This window comes from Cotesia typhae, unplaced genomic scaffold (assembly GCF_013202065.1).
Source record: "Cotesia typhae breed Kobodo isofemale line unplaced genomic scaffold, CoteBio_Ctyphae scaffold_91, whole genome shotgun sequence".
Taxonomy (NCBI): Eukaryota; Metazoa; Arthropoda; class Insecta; order Hymenoptera; family Braconidae; genus Cotesia; species Cotesia typhae.
Genome location: NW_027423781.1, coordinates 835,712 through 859,284, shown reverse-complemented (window position 1 = coordinate 859,284; position 23,573 = coordinate 835,712). Strand labels below are relative to the sequence as shown.

Genomic DNA, 23,573 nt, shown 5'->3' with positions numbered 1-23,573 from the left:
TTATACCCCAGTCTCTGCTCTCGAGAAAAAAGCGCGATATTCGCCACCCGACGGCGCTTTTTGGAACTAACTTCTGAAAAATTTTCTCAATTGGTAATTTCGGGTACTAGTTCACCAGCTTAGTTAAAAAAAAATTCGTTTTTTAACGATTTACAAACATAACCCAAAATACCCCGCATTGTAAACATCAACATTAAAATAAAAATTTTGATTTAATTTAATTTAATTTAATTATTTAATTATTAAAAATGTCAATAAACACTCTGAAGAAATTGGGACAGGTGATAGACGAGAAACTGGAGAAGCTGGAGAGAACTTGGGAAACTCCTCACATGCTTTTGAGCAATACTGAGGCTCCTGATGAGGAAGCGCAAAGTCAGATTGAAAATTTCTTGGTTTCTATCAACAAAGTTCATGTAAGTTTTTTTTTTTTTTTTTATTTAATTTTTAATTTTATTTTAATTCTTCTTTATTAAATTTTTAATAAAAAATTTTTTTTTGCAGGATGAATTAAATGAACTTGTTGAAGAACAAAAAGAGTCGACGGCTGATGTTGACCGGTTCATCAAGGAATGCGAGGCTATAATAAATAATTCTATTAAGCCGGATTGTGATGCGTTGGAAGACTTTCTTAAGAAACACGGTTATACTCCTCTTCAGAAAACTAGGTATGGTTTTTTTTTTTTTTTATTTTATTTAATTTATAAATTAATATCAAACATGAAAATTTAATTTAGCAGATATTTAATCATTTTAATAATTTTTTTTATCAAATAAATTATTGAAAAAAAAAAAAAATTGACTTGAAGAAATTTTAATAAATTAAAAATACAATTTTTTTAAATAAATTTGTTTGATATTAAACTAGCAGAGGTCTGACAATTTTTAGAATTTTTTTTTGTTAAAAAAATTATTAAAAAAAAAAAAAAATTGAAATTTAAAATTTTAAATAAAAAAAAATTTTTTTAATTTTGAGTAAAATTTTTTGTTTATAATTTAATTAATGCTGATTACCTTAAAAAGAAATTTTTAATATTCACCAATAATAAATTTCAATTATTTTTCAGTTTTAACGAGACTCTGGTATCAGAATCAAGTATTTTAAAAGACGAAGAACTGGAACTGAGAGCTCAAAATTTGTCATTGCTCGATGACAATATTGCCTTTGAGAATTTCAAGAATTACATCGCTCCAGTTGAAAATTTCGATGATTATGAAGATCAGTGTAATCAGGAACTGGGTGATAAAGAAAACGCTGAAAAATTAAAACCTACCTGCATTCCAACACCGGTGATAAGAAGGTTAACTCGGGTCAAGGATCAGGATGTTAATTTGACTCCGAGCTTGCTTCCTAAAGAACCGATTTACTCGCCGTATTTCAACCCTAGAGCATAGTTTATAAATTATAATCATAACTAAATTAATTTTTATTATTTTTATACTTTTCATAATTTTTTAAGTCATTTTTATAAAAATTATTTACTAAAATTGTCTTTTGATATTTATTTATTTAAATTATTTAAATAAATAAATAAATAAATATTTCTTTAAGAAATAAAAGAATTTAAAACGACTGACAATTTTAATTATTTCTAAAAAATATTATTAAGAATTATAATTATGTAAATTTAAAAAATTTTGCATTTTTTTTTTTTTTTTATTAAAAAGTAAAACTAAATATCCAGAAAATAAAAAAAAATATATATATTTTTTAAATTGTTTTAAAATTTAAATTTGAATTGCGCGCCTTAATTTTTTAGCCAATAAGAAATCAGTGACCATATTTTTTGCGATAATTCGATATTTAGTTAACTTCACACTTATTTTTATTTCATCTATTTTAATTTAGAAACAGTATAGTACGCACACATACTGTCATTATTGATTTTTGCTTGAAAAATAACACTCTAACCTCAAACAAAAACAAAACCCGCATGTTTACAAGCGTTGTAAATTTTTTTATTTAGAAATGAGTGATAATTGAAATAATGAGTAAGTTTTTTAATAATTTTAATAATTATATTAATAAATATAAATAATTAAATGAAAATGCTTATGAATATAATTTTTTTTTTTTTTAGGTAAGAAAAACAATATTGGTTGTGAAAAAAAAGATGTTTTGGAACGCATGAATTATTTATATCAGGTAACAAATATATTAATGAGTGTTAATAATATAATTTAATAATTTTACAATCAATAAAATTATTTATTTATTTATTTATTTATTTATTTTTTTCAGGCTAGTAAACTTATTTCTAAACATGACACTATTACAGCGTCATGTTTCGGCAATACAATGATAAGTTGTTCGAGAAAAGCTGTCCTGAGAATGTAATTATATTTTCTTTAATTAAATTTGTTTCACCATCAATCATTACTTTACCTTCAAGTTTCATTTTCAATTAATCTGTCTATGTTACAATTACTCTTGATCAAAAATAATTATTTATTAAATTTTTAACTCATAAATTTTTTTTTTTTTTTTGAAGTTATAAATATCAATAAAAATAAAAAATAAATTTATTTTTTAATTATATAATTTTTAACTAAAAATTTCCACAAAAAATTTTTTAAATTAAACGTTTAGTTTCTTCAAAACTTAAAAAATTAATTATATTAATTTCATCAAAAAAATTTGAACAATTTTTATTAATATCAAAAATGTATTACAACGCCATCTACCGTCTTGCAAAAAAAATATTTTTATAAAAAAATTTACTGAGTTAATTAATATCACTAATTTTAATTTAATAAATTTAAATGATAATTATTATTATTAATTAAAATTTATATTAACAAATAATGAAGACTATAATAATATTTCAGAGAAACGGATTTAAAAAGATCAATATGTAAATGCTGCCAGTCTCCGTTGATCCCCGGAGAAACATCTCACGTGAGGTTAATAACAAAGCCAATAAAAGCGGTAAAACAAACATGTCTGATTTGCAAAACTAGTAAAAAAATTCCCATTAAGCCGGGCTACAAATTGTGGACTGAAAATCCCGATTCTATTAACCAAATATTTAATTACACTTCAAAAATAAAACAAAGTGACTTTTTACCTCAAGTAGAACCAGAAAATGGCGGGAAAAACAAAATGGACGCCGCTAGTGGTGAAATTAATATTGTAAATAATGAAGATTAATTTGATTATGAATACTGTAGTGTTTTTATAATTATATATGTATAATAATTGTTTACATAAAATATTTTACAATTAATGAATAATTAAAAAATTAACATTATTTTTAATACTTTTTTTTTTTATAATAAAATTTTATCTAACAACCAATCAGGCTTTATTTTTTTTATAATTTATAATAAATTAACTGAGATAAATATTTAACAAATTGTCTAATAGTTTTAAGTAATATAGTTAATTAATTAATTAATTAAATAATTATTCGATTATATTTTACTACTTAATTTTGATAATTTTGTTTGGCCTTTTACTATTTAATTTAATTAATATTTTATTAATATTTATTAACTCCGGGTTGTTTGATATTCATTATGATATGACTATCAGTCCGCCCTATGCCCTAGTTCTTATTTCTTCTCTATATTAATAATAATTATTATTAATTGGCAAATTATATTAACAACACCTAACCTAAATTATTAAATTTTAGTAAGTATAATTAAAATGATAAATGATAAAAATTCATTCAAAAGAAGAAATAATTGCCGAAAAAGCGCGATATTAATTACACAGATGAAATTAATATAATTAAAATTAGCTGTAACTCACATTGTAATTGATCAATTTTAATGAATGAGGGCTTAAATGTAAGCTCTAGCCTTCTATTATTTAAATAAAATAAAAAATTTTTATAAAAAAACTATTTTAATAAAAAAAATTGCAAAATATATCTTTGAGCAAAAGAAGAAATAAAAAAAATCTTATAATTAAAACTTAAAATTAATTTTTAAAATAAATACTCGGCAGTGATGATTAATTTACATTTTTAAAAATATAAAACTTAATTATTAATTAATTCCGGGCCGGACGGATCATCTAATACAGTCGTTTTGTCTTATATATTACAATTATGGAGTTCGTACAAACAAAAGTCATTAATTATACCGTTTTACACATTTAACATGCACACATTAATATTAATTAATAATTATTATTATATCAATAATTATTCAGAAGTATATTAATAAAAATTAATACAAGTCTACGATAATTTGATTTAGCAAATTACGGATTAACATCTATTAAAATTAAATCAATAATCACATTTGTTAAATTAAAACATTAATTATAAATAAATTGTGTCGCATTCAATTATTGTCGTAGTCATTATAATGCGTATATTTCTTCTTTTAATTAATTATTTATTTAATAATCGTTCTTATCTTTCTTCTTAGATTAATATTAACTATTATTATTATTATTATTATTAATAATAATAATAATTACTTCATCGAGTATATGCAGTATTATTTTTACCGAATATTAATAGAGAGTTAATTGTACAAAAAATGAATTACGTACAAAGATGATGAAATATGAGGGCTGCGAGAAAATGGACGCTACTGAGTGACACAAAATGGCGGTTAGAGTCTACTTTACCGCAGCCGGTATGGAAAATGAAGTGGAATGTAAATACTCTATTAACCTTCTTAATGACTGATGATTCATGCATATTAATGTTCTATACTGTTAATTAATATTATTTAGTTTGTTAAAAAATTAAAACAGCGCCTTAAATTAATCCTGACACGAATTGTGGCTGACCATCACGGTCCAGGGTCAGTTGAGGCACCACCGTGGTCGATGGCTGGAATGTCGAGCCTTGGAAACCCATCGCCGATTCGTATAACTGAAAGAGGTTGGAGATAAAAATTTTTTTTTTGCCATTTAAATATCATTTTTGTTAAATTTTTTTACGAAAAAAAATTTCGTAAAAAAGATAAACTTACATTATGATTGCCAGGCAGTGTGGTATAATCAGGTGTACTAGACCGATGCCTATTATTACACCCTTGAAGTGGGTGCTGGATAGTTGCGTAAGTATTATCCTGTGACGTGTCGCCAATCCCGATACTTAAGCCGCCATTACTACCGCGTCTTTCATTGGTGGTCGTTAAGCCGCCTTCTGGTTCGCTGAACACTTGCATCGTTAATTCTTGTTCTTCATAGAGTTTTAATTTCCTACAAAACAAATTCAACCAATCCAATCAATTTAATGAGAACAACATTATCTTAAAGTAATTTTAGAATATTATTTCTTCTTAATTAAAAGAAGAAATGAAAAAAAAAAAAAAAAAAAAAAAAAAAAACTCACTGTTCGATCCACAACGGATTTTCCGTGGTGTTAAGCTCATCAATGATTTGCTTCTTGATCAACCCATCTTTCTTACGGATGTCATTTGGCACAGTGATGACCCAATGTCTGAGACAACAGCAAACTACCGTTACCGTAATAGCGCCAACTAGCAGCACCACCAGCAGCGCGATCAGCGCTGCTAATGCCGGGTCAAAAGATTCCTCCTGTACCGCCCCGTAAGCCGGCTTAAACATCATAATTATTATTTTCAATCATCAAAAAATGTATATCAAAAATTTTTTTTCCTTTTTTTACACTTGAGCTAAAACTTACCACAACATTCTCAATAGCGAATCCACTGTAGTATTCCTTAAGAACATCATACTTAGCATCGATAGCCTTGAGAACCTGGGGCACCAGAGTGATAGTCTGAGTCTTGGGATCAACAACGTGAAGGTACATGTCACACCACTCATGACGAATGTGCCCGGAAGAGTCGACATGGTACCTGATTTCGTCAACGACGACTCTGCTCTGAGTAGCATTCGACAATTCAGCGACTATTTCGTCCCTTTGGCGGTTGACTTCCTGAGGCGGCCGGGACAGGATCACCCTGATCAGCTGGGAGGGTTCAAAGACCCAGACCTGAATAAATTAGGAAGCACATTGATCAGAAGGATTCTTCCTAGATGATGATGATGATAATCATCCATAAGAACCTAAAGATAAACTTACGTGAACTCTGGCCATGGCGTAGTGCTCTGGACTAGCAGCTTCCTTGGCGATGACTTCGACGATGAAGCGATCCTGGTTATACTCGGCCATGTAGCCGCTGGTGACGAGCTTGCCATCTTGACTGACGTTGAAGGGGCTCGGAACAATCGACCCGGAAGGTTTGTCCGAGCCGTACTTGTAGAGATTAGCGCTGGCGACGTAGTAGTGGAGTGTTCCGTTGTCACCCAGGTCCCGGTCAGTAGCAGTGAGTTTCGCCACCATGTCGTTGACGTTCGCCATGGAGTTGATGCCAGCGTAGTAGTCAGACCTTTCGAATTCCGGAGGGTTGTCGTTCTCATCCAGGATCTTGATGGTGACGTTGACGTGACCGTAGTCATTGGTGAACTTGCTGGAGTCGCCAATGTAAATGTCCGGGTCGTTGGCTGCTAGGATCGTCAGCATGTACTTGTCCCGAAGCTCGCGGTCGAAGGATTTATTGGTGTAGATAGTTCCATCAGACTTGTCAATGTAGAAAGACCTGTCTTCGTTTCCTGCTTCGATGTAGTAGTAGACTCTGGCGTGTCTTCCTTCGTCCTTGTCTTCAGCAGTTACTTGTCCGACGATGTAGTCTTTGGGTCGGTTCTCAGGAACTTGGAAGTGGTAATCGTCGTAGAACTGGGGCACATTGTCGTTGGTGTCCACCAGAAGGATTGTGAGCAGTCTTAAAGTTTCATAAAAGGTAGGACTGCCATGATCAGCTGCGACGAGGACAAGCTCAAACTTATTCTTGACCTCCCGGTCCAGGATTATCTTAGCACGGAGTTCCCCGGTCTCGGGATCGATGGAGAACTCTTCGTTCTCCTGGACATTTCGGTTTCCGACCTTCAGATGGTAGCTGATGCGTCCGTTTTCTCCTGGGTCGTTGTCAACCGCTCGGACAGTCATCACCAAGTAGTTGGGAACACCAGCGTTTTCCGGGACCTCGACGGTAGCGTTGGGAAGCTCAGGCATGATGAATTCCGGCTTGTGCTGGTTGACGGGAATCACCCGGATGTCCACGAAAGCACGGTCGGAATGAGGACCATGTCCAGCGCCGTCTCTGGCTTCTACTTCGATTCGGTAGCTCCCAGCTCGACCTACCAGCATCACTGCAGGATATAGGAACCCGGTTTCTGGGTTCAGGCTGAAGGATCCGTTTTCATTTCCACTGACGATCTTGTACCATACATCGCCGTTGAGTCCTTCGTCGGGATCTTCTGCGTGGACTTGAAGAATCGTCGCTGGAGGATTGACCGGAAGATTCTCGGCAACAGAAGCTCGGTAGCTGTGTTGGGTAAAGATTGGCTTGTTGTCGTTGACGTCTTCAAGGCTGATCACCACCTGGGTGGTCGTAGATCTGCGAGAATTGAGAGGAGCTCCGTCGTTTGCCATCACGGTGATTGTCATCTCTGAAGTTTCTTCACGGTCCAGCACAGTAGCGCTTCCTACTGTGATTTCGCCTGTGTCATGCCCGATGTTGAAATCGGAAGCGTGTTCTCCAATAAGACTGTAGCTTACCTTGCCAAAAACTCCTTCGTCAGCGTCCACAGCCTTGACAACAGTAACGTGGGTTCCTGGAGGGGAATTTTCTTTCACGGAAACTTGGTACGACTCCTTTTCAAACTTAGGATCTTGGTCGTTGACGTTGATCACGTTGACAGTAACCTTGGCGGTAGATGAAAGCTGCGGAAATCCTGAATCATAAGCAACAACGTTCAAGTCCAGGGTCTTGGTCTCTTCGTAATCGATAACTTGGCTAGTTCTGACAATGCCGGTGACGTTGTCGATGTTAAAGTACGAACTGGGAGGCTCAATAGCGTAGCCTGCGATGTTACTATCAGCATCCGTAGCAGTGAACGCTCCTACAATGGCCCCAGTTGGCTGTTCTTCCTGCATTTCGATTATATACTGAGGATTCTCCCTTGTCCATGGCTTCAAGAATTCTGGAGCTTCGTGGTTCACATCAATGATCGTCACTACTAGAGTTCCAATTCCCTGCTGAAGCACTTTGGCACTGGTATCAGTCACTACAACATTAAGACTTACAGTTGCAGCTACTTCACGATCAAGCGGACGAACCACAGAAACCTGCCCGGTCTTGGGATCTACTGCAAAGAAGTCTTTGAACACAGTTGAGTTGGTTACCAACTGGCCGTTCTTATCAATGGCTGTAATTGGTTCTGAGATGGAGTACCTCAAAGCATTTGCTGTAGAACTGTCAGGGTCCTTAGCCTTGAGACTAGTGAACACAGTTCCTACTGGCGAATCCTCAGTAACTTCTGCCCTCTGAGTGGTCGGTTCAAAATTGGGGGGCTTGTTGTTGTTGTTCTCCACCTTTATCATCAACGTCGCCGTTCCAGTCAAACTGGGAATCCCTCCGTCCAAAGCAATCACTTCAATGTGATAAGCATTTCGTGTGTCGTAGTCCAGCTTTCCCAACACTGTGACCAACCCAGTTGTTTCGTTGATGACAAAGTCATCGAAAGCTCCCTTCTGAATTCTGTACTTCAGCTCTGCGTTGACACCACTGTCAGCGTCGCTAGCAGTAAGTTCCTCCACTGCAGTCCCTAGCGGAGAAATCTCCGGAACACTAGCCGTATAGACGTCCTGGGAAAAGGCTGGTGCGTTGTTATTGACGTCACGAACTGACACGTTGACTACTGCAGTGTCTGAGTACGTTCCGTCCGTAGCTTCTACAGTCAAAGCAATCCAATCCTGGCTGGAGTTTGTTAAATCGACTGGACCGTTTTCAGAGATAGTAATCTCACCGCTATTGGGGTCTATGTTGAAGTATCCCAGTTCGTTTCCTTCAGCGATGGAGTAGGTGATCTTCGAAGTCTTGTCCTTGTCACGCGCTTGGACCTTTAACTCGGGATCAAATTTACTTGACCCTTCGTCAACTACTGCTCTGTACCTGTCCTGCAGAAAATGCGGTGGGCTGTCATTGGAGTCAGCTAAGAGGACTCGCAGTGACACTGTCGTAGTCTGACCATGACCATCATCATCAGTGGCCTTGTAGTTTAGGAAATACTCATTCTGCTCCTCGTAATCCAGGCACGGACTCGTACCGGGAGTTGGACAGGCTGCTACGCTGATGGTTCCGTTCCGTTTGTCAACATTGAAGTGCTCGGAACCTTGACCCAACAATTGGTACACAATCCCCGCGGTTCCAAACCGACCACTATCGCGATCGCTAGCTCTAATCGTCGCGATATTTGTTCCTGGTGCTGCGGTTTCTGACACAGTCGCCGAGTAAGTCGCGGAATTGAACGACGGAGCGTTGTCATTCATGTCCTTAATGGTTACCGTAACCGTAGCAGTAGATGAAAATTTGGAGGCTGTTTTGTCCTCACTAGCAATAACCAGGAGGATAAATTTCCGCTGATTTGGATTCTCGTAATCTAGGGAAGCATTTGAAACTCTGATTGTCACGGAAGTGCTACCTGTCGCGTGTTGTGGCTCGATCATAAACGCACCGGAAATGTCTTCTAGCCTCAAGCTAAACTCAGCCCCTAAATCCTGCAAAATTGACAACGCGAAATGATGAAATGAGAACCGAAACGCTGAAAGTATGAATAACTAACTTACCAAATCGGGATCCTTGACAGTCATATCGAGGTGTGGAAGCGGCATGCCGTTTGGCACATTCTCAGGAATCTCGACACTGTACTCGCGTCTGTTGAATGTCGGAGGCTCGTCATTTACGTCTTTTATCGTAACTGTTGCATCAGCAGTCGATACCGTCGTTTTGTCGTCTCCCGGCACCCCATCGACCACCTCCCTGGCTTTGATTTTGAGGTTCAAAACCCCTGTGGAATTCTCCAAAGCTTCGCGATCGAGAGGTTTAGCAGTACGAAGCTCCCCACTGATTGGATCCAGCAGGAAGTAATCGAAGGGATCTAAAAGCATTTATCAGTAATCCCAACCCTAAAGAACTTTAATAATCAAAGGATTATCAATCAACTTACTGGTCACCAGTTCGTAGACGATTTTCCTGGGAATCCCTCGGTCACCGTCCCTTGCCTTAACCGTCATAACAAGCGTCCCGATCGATGCATTCTCATAGACAATTCCAGTTAACGAATTCAGAAACTCCGGCGGACTGTTTTGGATGTCCGTTACCTTGATTTCGACTCCAGTTGTTTCATTGTTCTTACCGTCCTAATCAACCACCATTCGTTAATTAAAATAAATTAATAATAAAGCACGTTTAAATTAGTGTTAAGACAACTCAAGCGTGTGTGTGTGTGTGTGTGTGTGTGTGTGTGTGTGTGTGTGTGTGTGTGTGTGTGTGTGTGTGTGTGTGTGTGTGTGTGTGTGTGTGTGTGTGTGTGTGTGTGTGTGTGTGTGTGTGTGTGTGTGTGTGTGTGTGTGTGTGTGTGTGTGTTACGGTAGGGAACGAACGTCCTAAACTCTAGTTTAATTAAAATTCGTGTGGTGTAGATGTAAAACGGAAAATACTCACACTTGCGCGTAACAATAATTGATAGAAGGGTCGCTGCTTGTAATCAAGTGGCTCACGTAGCACCAGAGCCCCTACATACGTATTCTCACTCTGCTCCACATCAATGATTCCGAACTTTGTGCAGGCGTCGGGGAACTGTTAATATAATCACATTTAAATCTTCCTCAGCTAGCTACCTAATCTCAATTCTAACCTACCTGCGGTTGAGTAACACAGATGAGCTGGATGTCCTCGCCAATTAGATCCGGATCAGTGACTCTTATCCCGGGCAATATGGTGGTCCCAATTGGCGTGTCCTCGCTGACCACTGCCTCATAAGGAGTTCCGGAAAACTTTGGAGAGTTGTCATTGACATCCAGAACCAGAACGTATGCTTCTATTCCTACGATATTGGGCTGCTGGCCCTCTAGCACTCGGTCCTCGAGGCTCACCAAGAATTTTATTGTATCGTTCTCCTAGAATAGATTGGGGGCTTAAATTCTACAAGCTGGTGAACAACGGGAATATCTAAAGGAGGTTTTCCAGCGAAATTGAATCAGGATCCGGAGAAAATTGTGTTGATAATTTGTCAGTCGAATAATTTCTTAGCGTCTCTATCCTATCTCTGTTTCAGAAATTTCTAGTCCTCTGGGTATCTTTAGACGGCATTTGTATTCACGGCTAACAATTATTTAGCCAGGGAAGCTGGCTCTTATTTCAAATGAGATTACAGGGCGTCTTCTCCTACTGCTATATCTTTCGGGTTTTCTTGCGCTATTCCAAGTGTAAGCTCAACTCTCTGTTTAGTTTTAGTGAATAGATACGAAAGAAAGATAAAGAATGTCACCTGTGCTTTGTTTAATTAAATTAAAACGTCATACAAACAATAGAATACTTGAACCGAGATAAAGGACGAGAGGATGGTAATGGTCCAAGATTTTAATTATCTCACTACTTCAATTAATATCCCTATTAATAGCACTCTCTTTTATCGAATTACCTTACACAGGAAATCCATTTTTGTCTCCCATCAGAGTATGAGAGTACAACCCACTACGCTACAATTTTAATGACTGTAATTTTGGTATCACGCAACCTGGAATCATTCCGGTTTGCAATAGATGTGTGTTACGATAAGAAAGGATCCACCGGAAGACAATGAAAAACAACGTTAACAATGCCGGCGGTGTATTGTGACATCATAAACTAGATCATGATATTGTATGAACCTTCCAGATACGGAGAAGAGGAAAAAAGAGGGTTCGATCTTTTATTTTAACTAGCTGGAAAAAAAGAAACGGCAAACTAGCAAACTCTATCGGCAGATCACTTTTTTTTTTTTTTTTTTTTTTTTTTACTTTCTTTGTAGTCGTGTTCATTTTTCTCGATTTCTCCATTCAATTTTATCCCAGCAAGTCTTTCATTTTATTTATTTTGTCTGTATGCACGAAATACCCCAGCCGATACTCGCCGAGTATTGGAAAACGTTTTGTTCGACATGGTCATCCTTCTATTGTTCAATTTTTTAACGTATATTTGTTAGTTTTCATTAAACGTTCTGTACACAAACAAAATCGCTTATACCAAGTTAACGGTTGTAAAGTTTTAAAGTTTATCAGTGTTGATTTGTAAATATAAAATCAAGTAGGATTTAAATGAATCAGAGGGAATATTATTTTCTAACTCACCTCACGATCTAATGGCTTCGCTAGAGTTATGATTCCGGTTGTTGGATCCACCGTGAATTTGTCAGTTGATTGGATTCCATATTTGACCTCCGAACCCTCGAGATCGTGACCCTTCAGTGTGAATACCTGTGTGCCTACTGCTGTTGCCTCGGACAGCGGGAGACCCAAGGGGTAACCACCCGCGTCAAATATTGGTGGTTCATTCACATTATTGCTCCCTGGAACATCAAAAGATGTGGCCGGTTATAATAATTTTCAGGATGGATATGCCAACTATTTGTTTTATTGAATATTTTTAGCATGTAGTAGTGTCGGGAATTTTGCCATGTTATTTTGATAGCAAATAATGCTTTGATGAAATTCCATCAATTTTCCTCAATACCATATCCACGAAAAATTTAAATACTAAATTAATTTACAAGTATTAGGATTAATTTGTAAATCCTATTTTTAATATAACTGGAAAATATACTTCAGTATATTTGGAACTGAATTTATTATGGGTAATTCTAAATAATGTAATAATTAATATATTTATAAGTTTCCTTCAATATCTAATTCTTCAACCAAGAAACTAGATACTTCTCAATTAAAAATGAAATCTGATCTATAATCTAAACCAAATATCACTTTTAAAGACAGCCTTTAAATTCGCGGGAATAATTTCCAAGAATCAGAAATAATGATTCCGTGGCTCATGTTTCTTGAGAATCTCCGTCAAGACTCTTGTTCTAAGAGAAATATCCGCTAATTAATTCTAGAATAAAACTAATTTAGCACTAAATTCTCTTGAAAACCCATCAAAAGTTCAGTTTTACAACTATATTTACGTTTATATAATCCAGAATTATTCGACCGTAGATCTCATCGGAATTCTTATAAAAAAGTTGATGGAAGGATTGAATTGATAATACTCAACACAACAAACAATGTTCTGGACGCCTCTGAGGTAAACATCGCGAAAAATTCAATTATTTCGAGAAACAAAAAAAGAGATATTGAAATATCAATTGAAAATAATATTCAGAATCCATCAAAAAGTTTCTATCACAATTTCTCGTCGGTAAAAAACATGAAAAATGAATAACGAAATAGAATGTATGCGCAAATAAACAGAAGCGTAGGCGGTTTCGAATGGAGGAAAAAAAAAAAAAAAAAAAAAAAAAAAGAGGGAAAAGTTTTTTACAGGCCGATAAAACGTCAACATTGAAGCTTCAAAGTCGAGGAATTAGTAAATTAAAATAACAAATTCTAGCGTGAAAAATGTTGCGGTTAAGCTAACTGCCAGTAAAAATTTGTCTTTTGTCTAAATTCTACCTTATACATTGTTGCGGGTTAGACTAAATTGCGCCGACAAGTTAAGTCACACAGAAACATATAAATGAACTAAATCACCTTGGCCTTTTAGCGAAAGTGAAAAACACCCTTGGCAGAAAATAAAAAATATTTAAACTCCCATATATATATATATATATATATATATATATATATATATATATATATATATATATATATATATATATATATATATATATATATACTATTCCGTTACTTTTCTTTCCTACTTATGGAAGTAAAGCTCCAAAGCTTAGCGTTTACGTTTTTTACAGTTCTCGAGTGTTTTATACCAGCATGGGCTTTCATGTTCGCAGGCCAATCAGGGAAAAGGAGCTTTATCGCAGCAACCCAAGGCACCGATCGATCGAAAAGTAAACGAGAAAAGAGATTAGGAAACGGCTTCCACTGCACCATGTCCGATGGTCTGTACAAAAGGACCCGAGGACAAAATTATCGATCTAAGGCCCAGTTTTTTGGTGATAAAAATAATCTACTTCACCTGCGGAGCTGTCATTCTGTCGTCTGAAGTAGAATTGAGCTTATAAGACAGTCTGCAAAAAAATCGAAGAAAGTTTATACTCATTTTGATTGATTGCACTGAGAAAAAAATTCAATTCGTCTTTTTAATTGAGAAGCAGTGGGCATATTTTGGATGAATAAGGTCTTAGATAGTATCCTGTGAGGTAAGAATTCTGTAAAAAAATTTTATCTGTCGGAAAAACGAGCCCAAACACCCAAAAACGCGGTTTTTTTCATACCTAATAAAGAAAACTTTTTTCCTATGACCAATTTACCCACTTGAAAATTTTTTTCTGTATTTTAGGGGCTATTTGTCAACTTTTTTTACTCTTATGTCCAAACCGTATCTATCATGGTTTAAAAGATAAAAAATCAAGAAAATTACCTCCTGGAATTCGATATCTTTTTACGACTTAAGAAAAATCTTATAAAGAATATTTATAATTTAAATATTCAAGATATTAAAAAATAACCATGGTATTTAATCGAGCGTAGATGTTCTGAATAATTCAGCTCATATGAATGAAATACTCAAGATTCCAGATGCGCTAGGAATTCCTAGAGTATTTTTTAGTCTATAGATTCAACACTGAAACTTTTGAACAATCCAGAATTGAAACAATGAATATCAGAGTTTAAATTACTGAATTGCAGTAAAAAAAATATGATTGACGGTTTTCCACAATCCTTTTGATGTACCCGCATGACACCCTCGCAAATAACCACTCAGTACATCACATAAAGTATTGTTAAATTTACCATTTACGATAAAATGATGATGCTAGGTAACTTTCATTTGTATAGGTTAATCTGAAACGCGCACAATCAAAATTTTCAATCGATGTTTATTTTCGGTCGAACGGATTTCACGCCAAAGCTGAGTGGTCGCTTTCATCTATTACCAAATTCAATCCTTTTTTTTCCGTGTACACTATCATCATTTATCATAAAAAAGCTTCGTGCTATTGAATAAACAAAATAATTTTTTTATTCTACATTCGAATTAATGATATGATTGAATTGACAGACATAAAACCCAGCGATTCGAAATTTGAATTGAATGAATGGAAAATTGAATCACATGAATGGATTCATAGTGATAATTTTAACAAGAATAGATTCAATTCAAGATATTTCTTCTTTTTACTTCAATAAAATTTCACTAGAAAAAATTGAATCTAAAAGTCATTAATAATGCAAATCCTATCAACTATAATTAAACGGATTAATGAATAATACTCGTAAACTATTTCGTCAGAATATATCTATATGCACCGGCATATTTTAATTGAATCATCACCGTCCTCATCCGCTCTATGAATTAATAATGCGCCATCTTGAAGCCCTCATCGACATACTTATATCAGAATAGCCAGAAATACCCGTCGAATTATCCATTAAATTCCTTTCTCTTGAAACCCCACTCAACTGTTAACAGCACGTATTCCGTGTAATTTAATATCTGAAAATTCCAGCGCTTAATTCGTATTTGTGTATGCATAATCCCGCATGTTTTCCAAATAATTCACAAAAATATTACCAACGATTCTTTGTTCTCAATTAGCTCGACAGATAAATCCCATTATTTTTTAATATTTATCGAGGATTCCAGAATAAAAAGTGGATTACGTTCTGAATTTTTAATTACCGAGTCTTTTCACCGCAAACATTCCACGGGATAACCAGAGATAGGATAAAAAGTTATTTATAATAAATATTCTGCATTGCATATAGATTAAAACGGATGAATTTGCAAGAAAAACTAATTTCGTATTTCTTTGTTGTAAAAATCGTTGAAATATTTCAACAGAAATTTTTTTTATGCGACAATACACAGCTATCTCTCGTTTTTCTTCCCCGGTTGGTTATATAATAAAAAAACTGCGCCTCATCTTCCTTACATCTGACGCCTGGCTGGTTTCCATGGGTAACCTAATCATCTACGACCAAGAAAGGATCCGTTGCCGTGTGGCATCGACCCACGAGAATATTCGTTTATAAGCATCGTTACCCGCTACCCTTGCGACTCTTCTTTCTTCAGTATCGTGATTCACACTCATCCCTGCTTTGTCAACTGATTTCACACATTTGCCTTCTTTTATGGTCATGTTATCTAAATATTTCTATACAATTCGATCACTATTTTCCTGAATTTTCTTTTAGTATCACAGTTGAACTTTAATCCAGCAGTACAATGCACCCATAGTAAAATTTAATCGAAATTTTTTACGGTGTAACAACTAATTCGTTGCAAATCTAAACTTTGGAACTTACAATAACTTTAACCGATACTATTTTCATCAGTACAATATCAAAACAAAAATTAAAAGCCAAGAAAGTGCAAAACTTCAAAGCTGCTTAAGAAATTGACGCGCTTTCATGTTACGAAGTTTTACTATCAAATTCGAAAGAAGGTTTTAGCTTTGAGAACTTGAAAATTTTCTTGATGAATATCATTTTAAACTCCTTATAAATTCATAAATTTCTTCTTCCAGCTGGAGGCAATAAATATAAAATTTAATTTTCCAAGTTAAATGAAACAAAACTCGGCGAATGAATTTAAATGGATAGCGCTAAAATACAACTTACTTAGGTACAGCTTAGTGATTTCGATAATTAACGGAAATACTTAAAGTATACCAATATAGGTTACTTTGCCTTAACTCTCAGTAACTTATAATGAGATAACTTGTGTAAACTGGGAATCCCAAGAACTTGGGGATTCGAAAAAATGAATATTAAAATTTCATTTGTATCAAAACTTTTCGGAACAAATTGCCAAAGTTATTGCTAAAAGTCTCAAGCCTATTAGATTACTCATTGTTCATATTCTTAATTTACAGGAATTGAGTTATCAAAGTCAAAAGAGCCAAAAGTTATCACTGGTACGAATTAATCGAATAGCCGAGAAATTCCCTCGAGTGCATACGTGAAACAAAAAAAAAAAAAAAAAAAAAAAAAAAAAAAGTTTACAGAGTTGAACAATTGTAATTGGATTACAGAGATTACCTCTGCTCTCGACCGCAACTAACAATAGCAATTCGTGAAAATAACATTTTTTACTTATACATTTATTAGTCACGTCCAGTTGTTTATTCATTCACGGTTCATTTGCACTGCGAATTATTTTAACCTCCGTGTTGTTATTTTTGATGTTTATTTTCTTTTATTTATGCATTGTGTCGCTACAATTTTGTTTAATTATCCAGAACTGCGCTCTCTTTATTACATTTCTACAATAATTGTTTGTATTATTAATGACTTCAAGTAAACGGTAATTGCAGGGTTATTATCGATTTGAACAAATTTATAATTGTACATTAAATTTGTTTTTCAAAGGTCACAAAATATATTCGATGCTTCATACTGCTTTTTTGATGAATTGTTGGAACACCACCGAAGGCATCCAAGAACTAACATAATTAAAATGGAATCTAACTAGTTTGAATCCCTTTTACTTGATAAATACCAATTAAATTAAAACTGATTATTATAAGAGTATTACTATTAATTAGAATCCCTCATGTAACGGATGTAGGATGTATATTCACAAAATTAAACTCTATAATAGTTTGCAAATTTCGATAAATTGTTGGGTTGTTATACAGTATTAATCCGGGTCCGTAATCCCCTTCAAGTGTACACTCTAGTAAAATACCTTCGACAATGCATATATTTTATCGTTAAATAGACTCAATCAATAGTTTATTATAAATTATTTATACTTCAATTATTGAAGCGATTTAAATTTAAAATAGGCTTAACGTCACTATTTAGTTTTTGCTTTTAAAGAAGGTGACGTTGAAGAAGTTAAATTCGATTTCGCCTACTTGAAAATGCATTGAGTGCCTTTGAATGGTACAAAAAGCGACTTTTTAGAAGATAATAAATAATCTTAAAACGAATGCTGTGCTCTAGAAAATCATCAATACGGATTTCATAAAGCTTCTCCAGTTCAAGGACATTTTTATGATTTTTAATCTCGAAAACTATGACAGATACGGCTTGAGCATAATAGTAATAAAAGTTGACAAATAGGCCCTAGAATACAGAAAAAATTTTTAAGTGGATAAATTGGCCATAGAAAAAAAGTTTTCTTTGTTAGATATGAAAAAATCCGTGTTTTTTGACATTTGGAGTCATTTTTTAGGTGGAAGTAATTTTTTTTTTAAAGATAAAACTTCGCGGGAGTTTAGATGGAAGCTTATGCTTTCAAAATCTAGCCATTGGTTCTTTAAAGAAGATGATTAATTTGAAAAATAATATACTTTGAAAAAAATGGAACAATAATCGCTTTAATTCTCAATTAGATTCAACTTAGGGTCCTAAATCTACAAATTTTCTACTAAATATGTTTCCTGTCATGTATAACAATGATTTCTGTTATGTTCTTGCCTTCTTATTAAATTTTGATACAAAAAGTCAACAATTCTAAAACATCCAAATCTTTCAAAATTCACAAGAGATTGAAGACACAGGTGGCTGTGTCTTGATATTAGATTGGTTGTGAAATTTACAAACTAGCGAAGATATATATTCGCCGCAGCCAGTTGTTACGTTTACAGTATAAAATATATAATAGAATGAAGGAGTAAGAAGAAAAAAAGGTAAAGTGTCAATACGGGGATTAATTTATAGATAAACATAAAGTATACGCTGTATAAAATCCTATCTTTACGAGTAGACTTAATATTTAATCCATCAATCCTTTTAATATACTATAAATTGTGGGTGGGATTTATTCTGCTAGTACGTATGTCAATTTCCGGACGAGTGAATTCAGTAAAGTAGACGAGATAAAGGCTGGAGATAGATCTCTAGAGGTAGAAAATAGATAACTATTGAAAAGATTATGTTATATTGTATTCGTAAAAACGATGATAGATTTATTGATAACAGACTGAAAGATATCACGATTTTATATAATATTTTATCTTCATGGAATAAAATATTTTAAACCTGACACCTATTTCCGGGGAATCAATATTACGGGTTGATACAATAAAAATAGTGATAAATTATTCAGAGTTAGTTGCTAGCTAAATGAGATTTTAATTTATTTACGATAGCGGATAAATTTCCGATAGATTTATTTAAATGTTTGTTTTATTTTAGGAAGCGGGTAGATTTTTAAAATGCCGGATTGAGTGAATGAGCTGGAATTGAAGGTCTAGGATAGGATCAGCGGTATTTATTATTCAACAGGCGGAAATGATAAGGGACGGAACTCTCGTTTATCTTTTACGCCACTCCGGAAATTAAGTGAACACACATTTATCTTTTTTTAGCTATTTTGTTTTTCATCCTTATCGATTTAGATTTTATTTTTTCTGATAGGGAGAGGGAGAAAGAGAGCTAAATCTATTGGCATCAGCACTTTATTTTTGGACAGTACCATTGATTAATTAGCGAAGGAGGAATCCAATGGCAAGTCAATATAGCGGTCACAGTAGGTTACGCTAAACCCTGCTGTAATGCAGTGCTCAGCATTATTGAGTATCTAGTTCGCGAAGAAAATGTTGACTGAGCCAGAGAAGTCATCGGAAAATTAAATTCTGCGGGAAGACTATCTTTGAGGAATTTTAGCTCAGAAACTAAGAAAGATACGACTTAGACATAAGAGTAAAAAAAGTTGACAAATAAGCCCTAAAATATAGAAAAAAAATTTAAGTGGGTAAATTGGCTATAGGGAAAAAGTTTTCTTTGTTAGGTATGAAAAAAACCGCATTTTTGGGCATTTAAACTGTCTTTTCCAAGTGATAAAATATTTTGGGTTTAAAATGTGGGTGCTATTTTTCAAGCAGGTGTTATAAGAGTTAGAAAAATAAAGTTTGATTAAAATCGATAAAGAGGAACGAGGGTTAATATGAGATTATGTGATATTTTGCAAAATTTTTGGCTTTAGTTCGTCAAAATTACAACGTGACTTTGGTATAAATTGTTGTTAGCGTCTTTTGATCATGTTTGTAATTTAGAAACGACAAAGAAACTTTAAAGTTTGTAAAGTGGTAGTAGTTGTTTCTGTGAATGTAAAATGGTAAAATCTTGTGAAACTAGCATAGTTGGCGCGATAAGATAAAAGGGCTTGAAAACCACTTGAAACTTGAAAGGAATACGAATAGATCAAAGACCTAGTAAATATATATATATATATATATATATATATATATATATATATATATATATATATATATATATTTGTCGAAGGGTGAATAAAAGTTTCCGGCAACAAAATTAATCTTAAATAAATATAAATTGAATTGAAAAAGTGCTATAAAAAGTGAATTATTAATAGTAAGAAAACAAAATAAAAAAAATTATGATAACCTGGTAGATTAAAAGATTAAAAGACTTTTAATAGCTTTATAAATTGAGTTTAAAAGTTGCCAAAAGTTATATAGACACACGTTCAGTCGTGGGAAAAATCTGAAACCACATATAAAGGACCAAAGTTTGTGGTTTGAGGTTTTTTGGGATTTCAGCCCCTCAAAGAGTTTACCTGATTTTTTATATCTTTTTTAGGAGTCTCTTCTGGAAGAAGGTTTACGGTGGATAAAAGGAAGGGCAGGAAGAAGGAGAATTTTAAAAGTTCGGATAAAATGGGGTAAAAGGAATCGTGAACTGGGTGAAAATTACTTGAGGTTTCCGGCGACTGCCGCTAATTGAATTCCCTGATGAATCGAACTCGTGGGAATTACAAGCGCATAGAAGATATTGGCTCTTCACAGCCAGGCTACTGCTAAATTTGAAAGCTGTACATGAAAGAGCATCCAAAGGCGCCATCATTAGCATCGTATTTTCCACAGAAGTGTACTCAAAGTTCATTGCTTTTAGTCTCTTTGGCGACAGAAATCGAATTTCGGTAGAAGGTCATTTCGATAATTTTTTATCTCGGAAACTATGACAGGTAGGGTTTCAGCGTAAAAGTAAAAAAAGTTGACAAATAACTTCTAGAATACGGAAAAAATTTTTAAGTGGGTAAATTGGCCATAGGAAAAAAGTTTTCTTTGTTAGATATGAAAAAAACCGAGTTTTTTGACATTTGGAGTTATTTTTCTGCTGGATTTAATTTTTTTAACGAGATGAAACTTCGTGGAAGTGTAGATGGAACTTTGTTCTTTCAAAATCTAGCCATTTAATCTCAGTAGAAGGTGATTAAAGTTAATAATTCCTTGTTATTGTGAAGTAAGCGACGTAATTTCGTCTGAAACGTTCGCTTAGATGTAATTATTTACCACAAAAAAGCTATTGTTAGACGGTTGAAGAACAAATTTTCCTGTTACTACAACAATAAATGTTATTATTAAAATAAATGATAAAGCTGAAATCAAATGAGGAAAACTCGAGTTGAATAAAATATTTTTTGTTCCATTCTTTTTAGACTCTGAGATTTTTTATTTTTTTTTTATTCTTTTGTTTCGCAGACGCGCCACCACTTGACTGTTTGCAGAATTACTCAGCCCAGTTAACAGCGTGCTCGTAAACTTGGAATAAAAAGACGCCAAAAATAAATTGGGTTTTCGTTCATTAAAATTCGATTAGAACTTTTTAAATAGTTACGGGTGAAATATCTTGAGCAAATACTCCCTGATTTTATTAACAAGTCTGTAGGCGCCAGATATCGTTATTGATTTATAACATAACTTTTAATTTGATAATGATAATATTGAATAATTGTTAAAATTTATGATGGTAATATTATTAAGTTAACTATTCGTGTATTATACTCTACAAGTAATAAGATTAAAGCTGCATAGGATTCGCATTAATGGAGATCAAAGATTCCGAGAGTTAATATTCAACCTTCGATATTTCGCCTCAAGCTTTCCGCTAAAATATTATGCAATATCTCCAGATTTGACTTCCTCCAATACTATTTACAACTTTTATTGTAATGAGTAGGTTTGTTGATTTATCGTCACAATTTTTAAACGATTAAAACACTATTTCGACTCATTAGTAACGATCGAACCACTTGAAATATTTATTTTAACGATTAACGATAAGAAATCCAGCCAACTGGGTCGAAATTTTCAGTTCCCAATTAATATTGTATTATGCAATTCAATTTTCGCTGTTCCAGAATAACACTTTTAATCCGGTCGATACTCAACTGTAATCCGCTGTTATTTTTGCAATCCCCGGTTAATATTTCAAAATATTGTTACTAGTCTATTCTGAAGACGTCACCCGACCTTTTACGTCATATATTTACGTGTTCTCTTCACATTTTAATAAAAAAAACTAACCGGATTCAAAAAATAACTCTTCTATATCGATAAAGATTATTTCAAAGTTATCATCTTTAATTTTACCAAATTTTTTTATAGAATCATAAATTTAACGTCGTATTTCACGACAAAGAACCGTTTATTCGATACCAAAAAAGTCGAACGAGTTGGAGTATTAAGATATTGAAAAGCTAGGAGGAGGGAAAATGTAAGACATGAAGAAATGTTACCGTACAAAAATATATTATCCAATAATAATTTTTTCTGTACTTGACATTTAAAGAAGAGAACCTCGAGATTTTAAAGAAATGAATTTATTTCACGGATGAATATTTTTTTAGCCAATTTTCCTCAACGGGTTCTCGCATCATATTTCACCGGTATGAAAATACAAAATATATATATATATATATATATATATATATATATATATATATATATATATATATATATATATAATCTTTAATATTATATCAAAATACAAGTCCAAAGAAGATAAAAACGCACAATGCGCGTTGCGCGGAAGGAGACTGTACAGGATCGATACATACTCTGAGTTTTTTGATCCTTTCTCTCCTCGGTACACAATATGTTCTTTTTTTTTATCTTTTTTGTCATCTTGCACACTTACAATCTCACTAGCAGCTATCAAGTGAAGTCTCAATGCACCGGCTCTCAGATATCTTTCTTTTTCCTCAGATTCGCGATCTCAGTGTCTCGGTTTGATATTTTCCGAGATTGGCTCTTCTATTTTGATCTCAGCTTCCTAATATCTGGATAAATGTACTTAACTTTAATAACTTGCATACAGCACCAGAGTTCAGAGTGTACTTAATAATTTCTTCTGCATCAAAGAATCTACGGATTTACCAGTACAAGTACACTCTTCTTTTTTAATTTTTTCTTTAATTTCCTCTATCAGCCTTATATCTTACGAATACTCCGTTAAATTAACGCTTGGCCATTTGCCTTTGATCATGATTAAAAATTATTATTTTTTTTTTTTTATAAAACTTTTATCAAAAGCGCTTTCATCTACAGGCCAATTAGAAAATTAATGAAACCGCAATAAATATGAGAAGCGTAGATAGAATGAAAAAATTTTGGGATTTATTAATCCTGTGATATTTCAAAAAAAATGTGAAACCCATATTTTTGTGTCAGATTGCAGGATTGCAATTATTTTGATGGATTAAACTCAGATCACTTGTCAGGTTTTTTGAAAGACTTCTGTCAATATTGTTGCTTTTTAATATAATTTATGTATCTAATTTTTTTTTTTTTTTTTTTTTTTTTTTCAAGATTACCATATAAA

The 23,573-nt window shown here is 33.6% G+C and overlaps 3 protein-coding genes across 3 annotated transcripts in view; 2 read left to right on the top strand and 1 right to left on the bottom strand.

Moving 5' to 3' along the window:
• Nucleotides 1-162: 162 nt before the first annotated feature.
• On the top strand, nucleotides 163-1,573 carry LOC141537511 (uncharacterized). Its single transcript, XM_074258538.1, has 3 exons — nucleotides 163-416; nucleotides 505-668; nucleotides 1,068-1,573. The coding sequence occupies exons 1-3, from the start codon at nucleotides 249-251 to the stop codon at nucleotides 1,393-1,395; spliced, it is 660 nt and encodes a 219-aa protein (XP_074114639.1). The 5' UTR covers nucleotides 163-248; the 3' UTR covers nucleotides 1,396-1,573.
• A 279-nt stretch (nucleotides 1,574-1,852) lies between these two features.
• Nucleotides 1,853-3,838, top strand: Rpp21 (ribonuclease P protein subunit Rpp21). Its single transcript, XM_074258268.1, has 4 exons — nucleotides 1,853-1,992; nucleotides 2,082-2,146; nucleotides 2,243-2,334; nucleotides 2,830-3,838. Exons 1-4 carry the CDS (start codon nucleotides 1,989-1,991, stop codon nucleotides 3,149-3,151), a joined length of 483 nt encoding a protein of 160 aa, XP_074114369.1. The 5' UTR covers nucleotides 1,853-1,988; the 3' UTR covers nucleotides 3,152-3,838.
• Nucleotides 3,839-4,329: 491 nt separating this feature from the next.
• The window catches only part of Cad87a (cadherin 87A), a 33,716-nt gene continuing 14,472 nt past the window's right edge, over nucleotides 4,330-23,573 (bottom strand). Inside the window, exons 3-12 of the mRNA XM_074258265.1 lie at nucleotides 12,171-12,388; nucleotides 10,701-10,958; nucleotides 10,504-10,638; nucleotides 10,007-10,199; nucleotides 9,627-9,937; nucleotides 6,021-9,557; nucleotides 5,619-5,930; nucleotides 5,304-5,530; nucleotides 4,939-5,170; nucleotides 4,330-4,838 (exon numbers count right to left, since the gene is read on the bottom strand). Of these exons, the coding sequence (XP_074114366.1) occupies nucleotides 4,722-4,838; nucleotides 4,939-5,170; nucleotides 5,304-5,530; nucleotides 5,619-5,930; nucleotides 6,021-9,557; nucleotides 9,627-9,937; nucleotides 10,007-10,199; nucleotides 10,504-10,638; nucleotides 10,701-10,958; nucleotides 12,171-12,388 (5,540 nt within the window). The 3' untranslated portion in view covers nucleotides 4,330-4,721. The remainder of the gene's footprint in view (nucleotides 4,839-4,938; nucleotides 5,171-5,303; nucleotides 5,531-5,618; nucleotides 5,931-6,020; nucleotides 9,558-9,626; nucleotides 9,938-10,006; nucleotides 10,200-10,503; nucleotides 10,639-10,700; nucleotides 10,959-12,170; nucleotides 12,389-23,573) is intronic.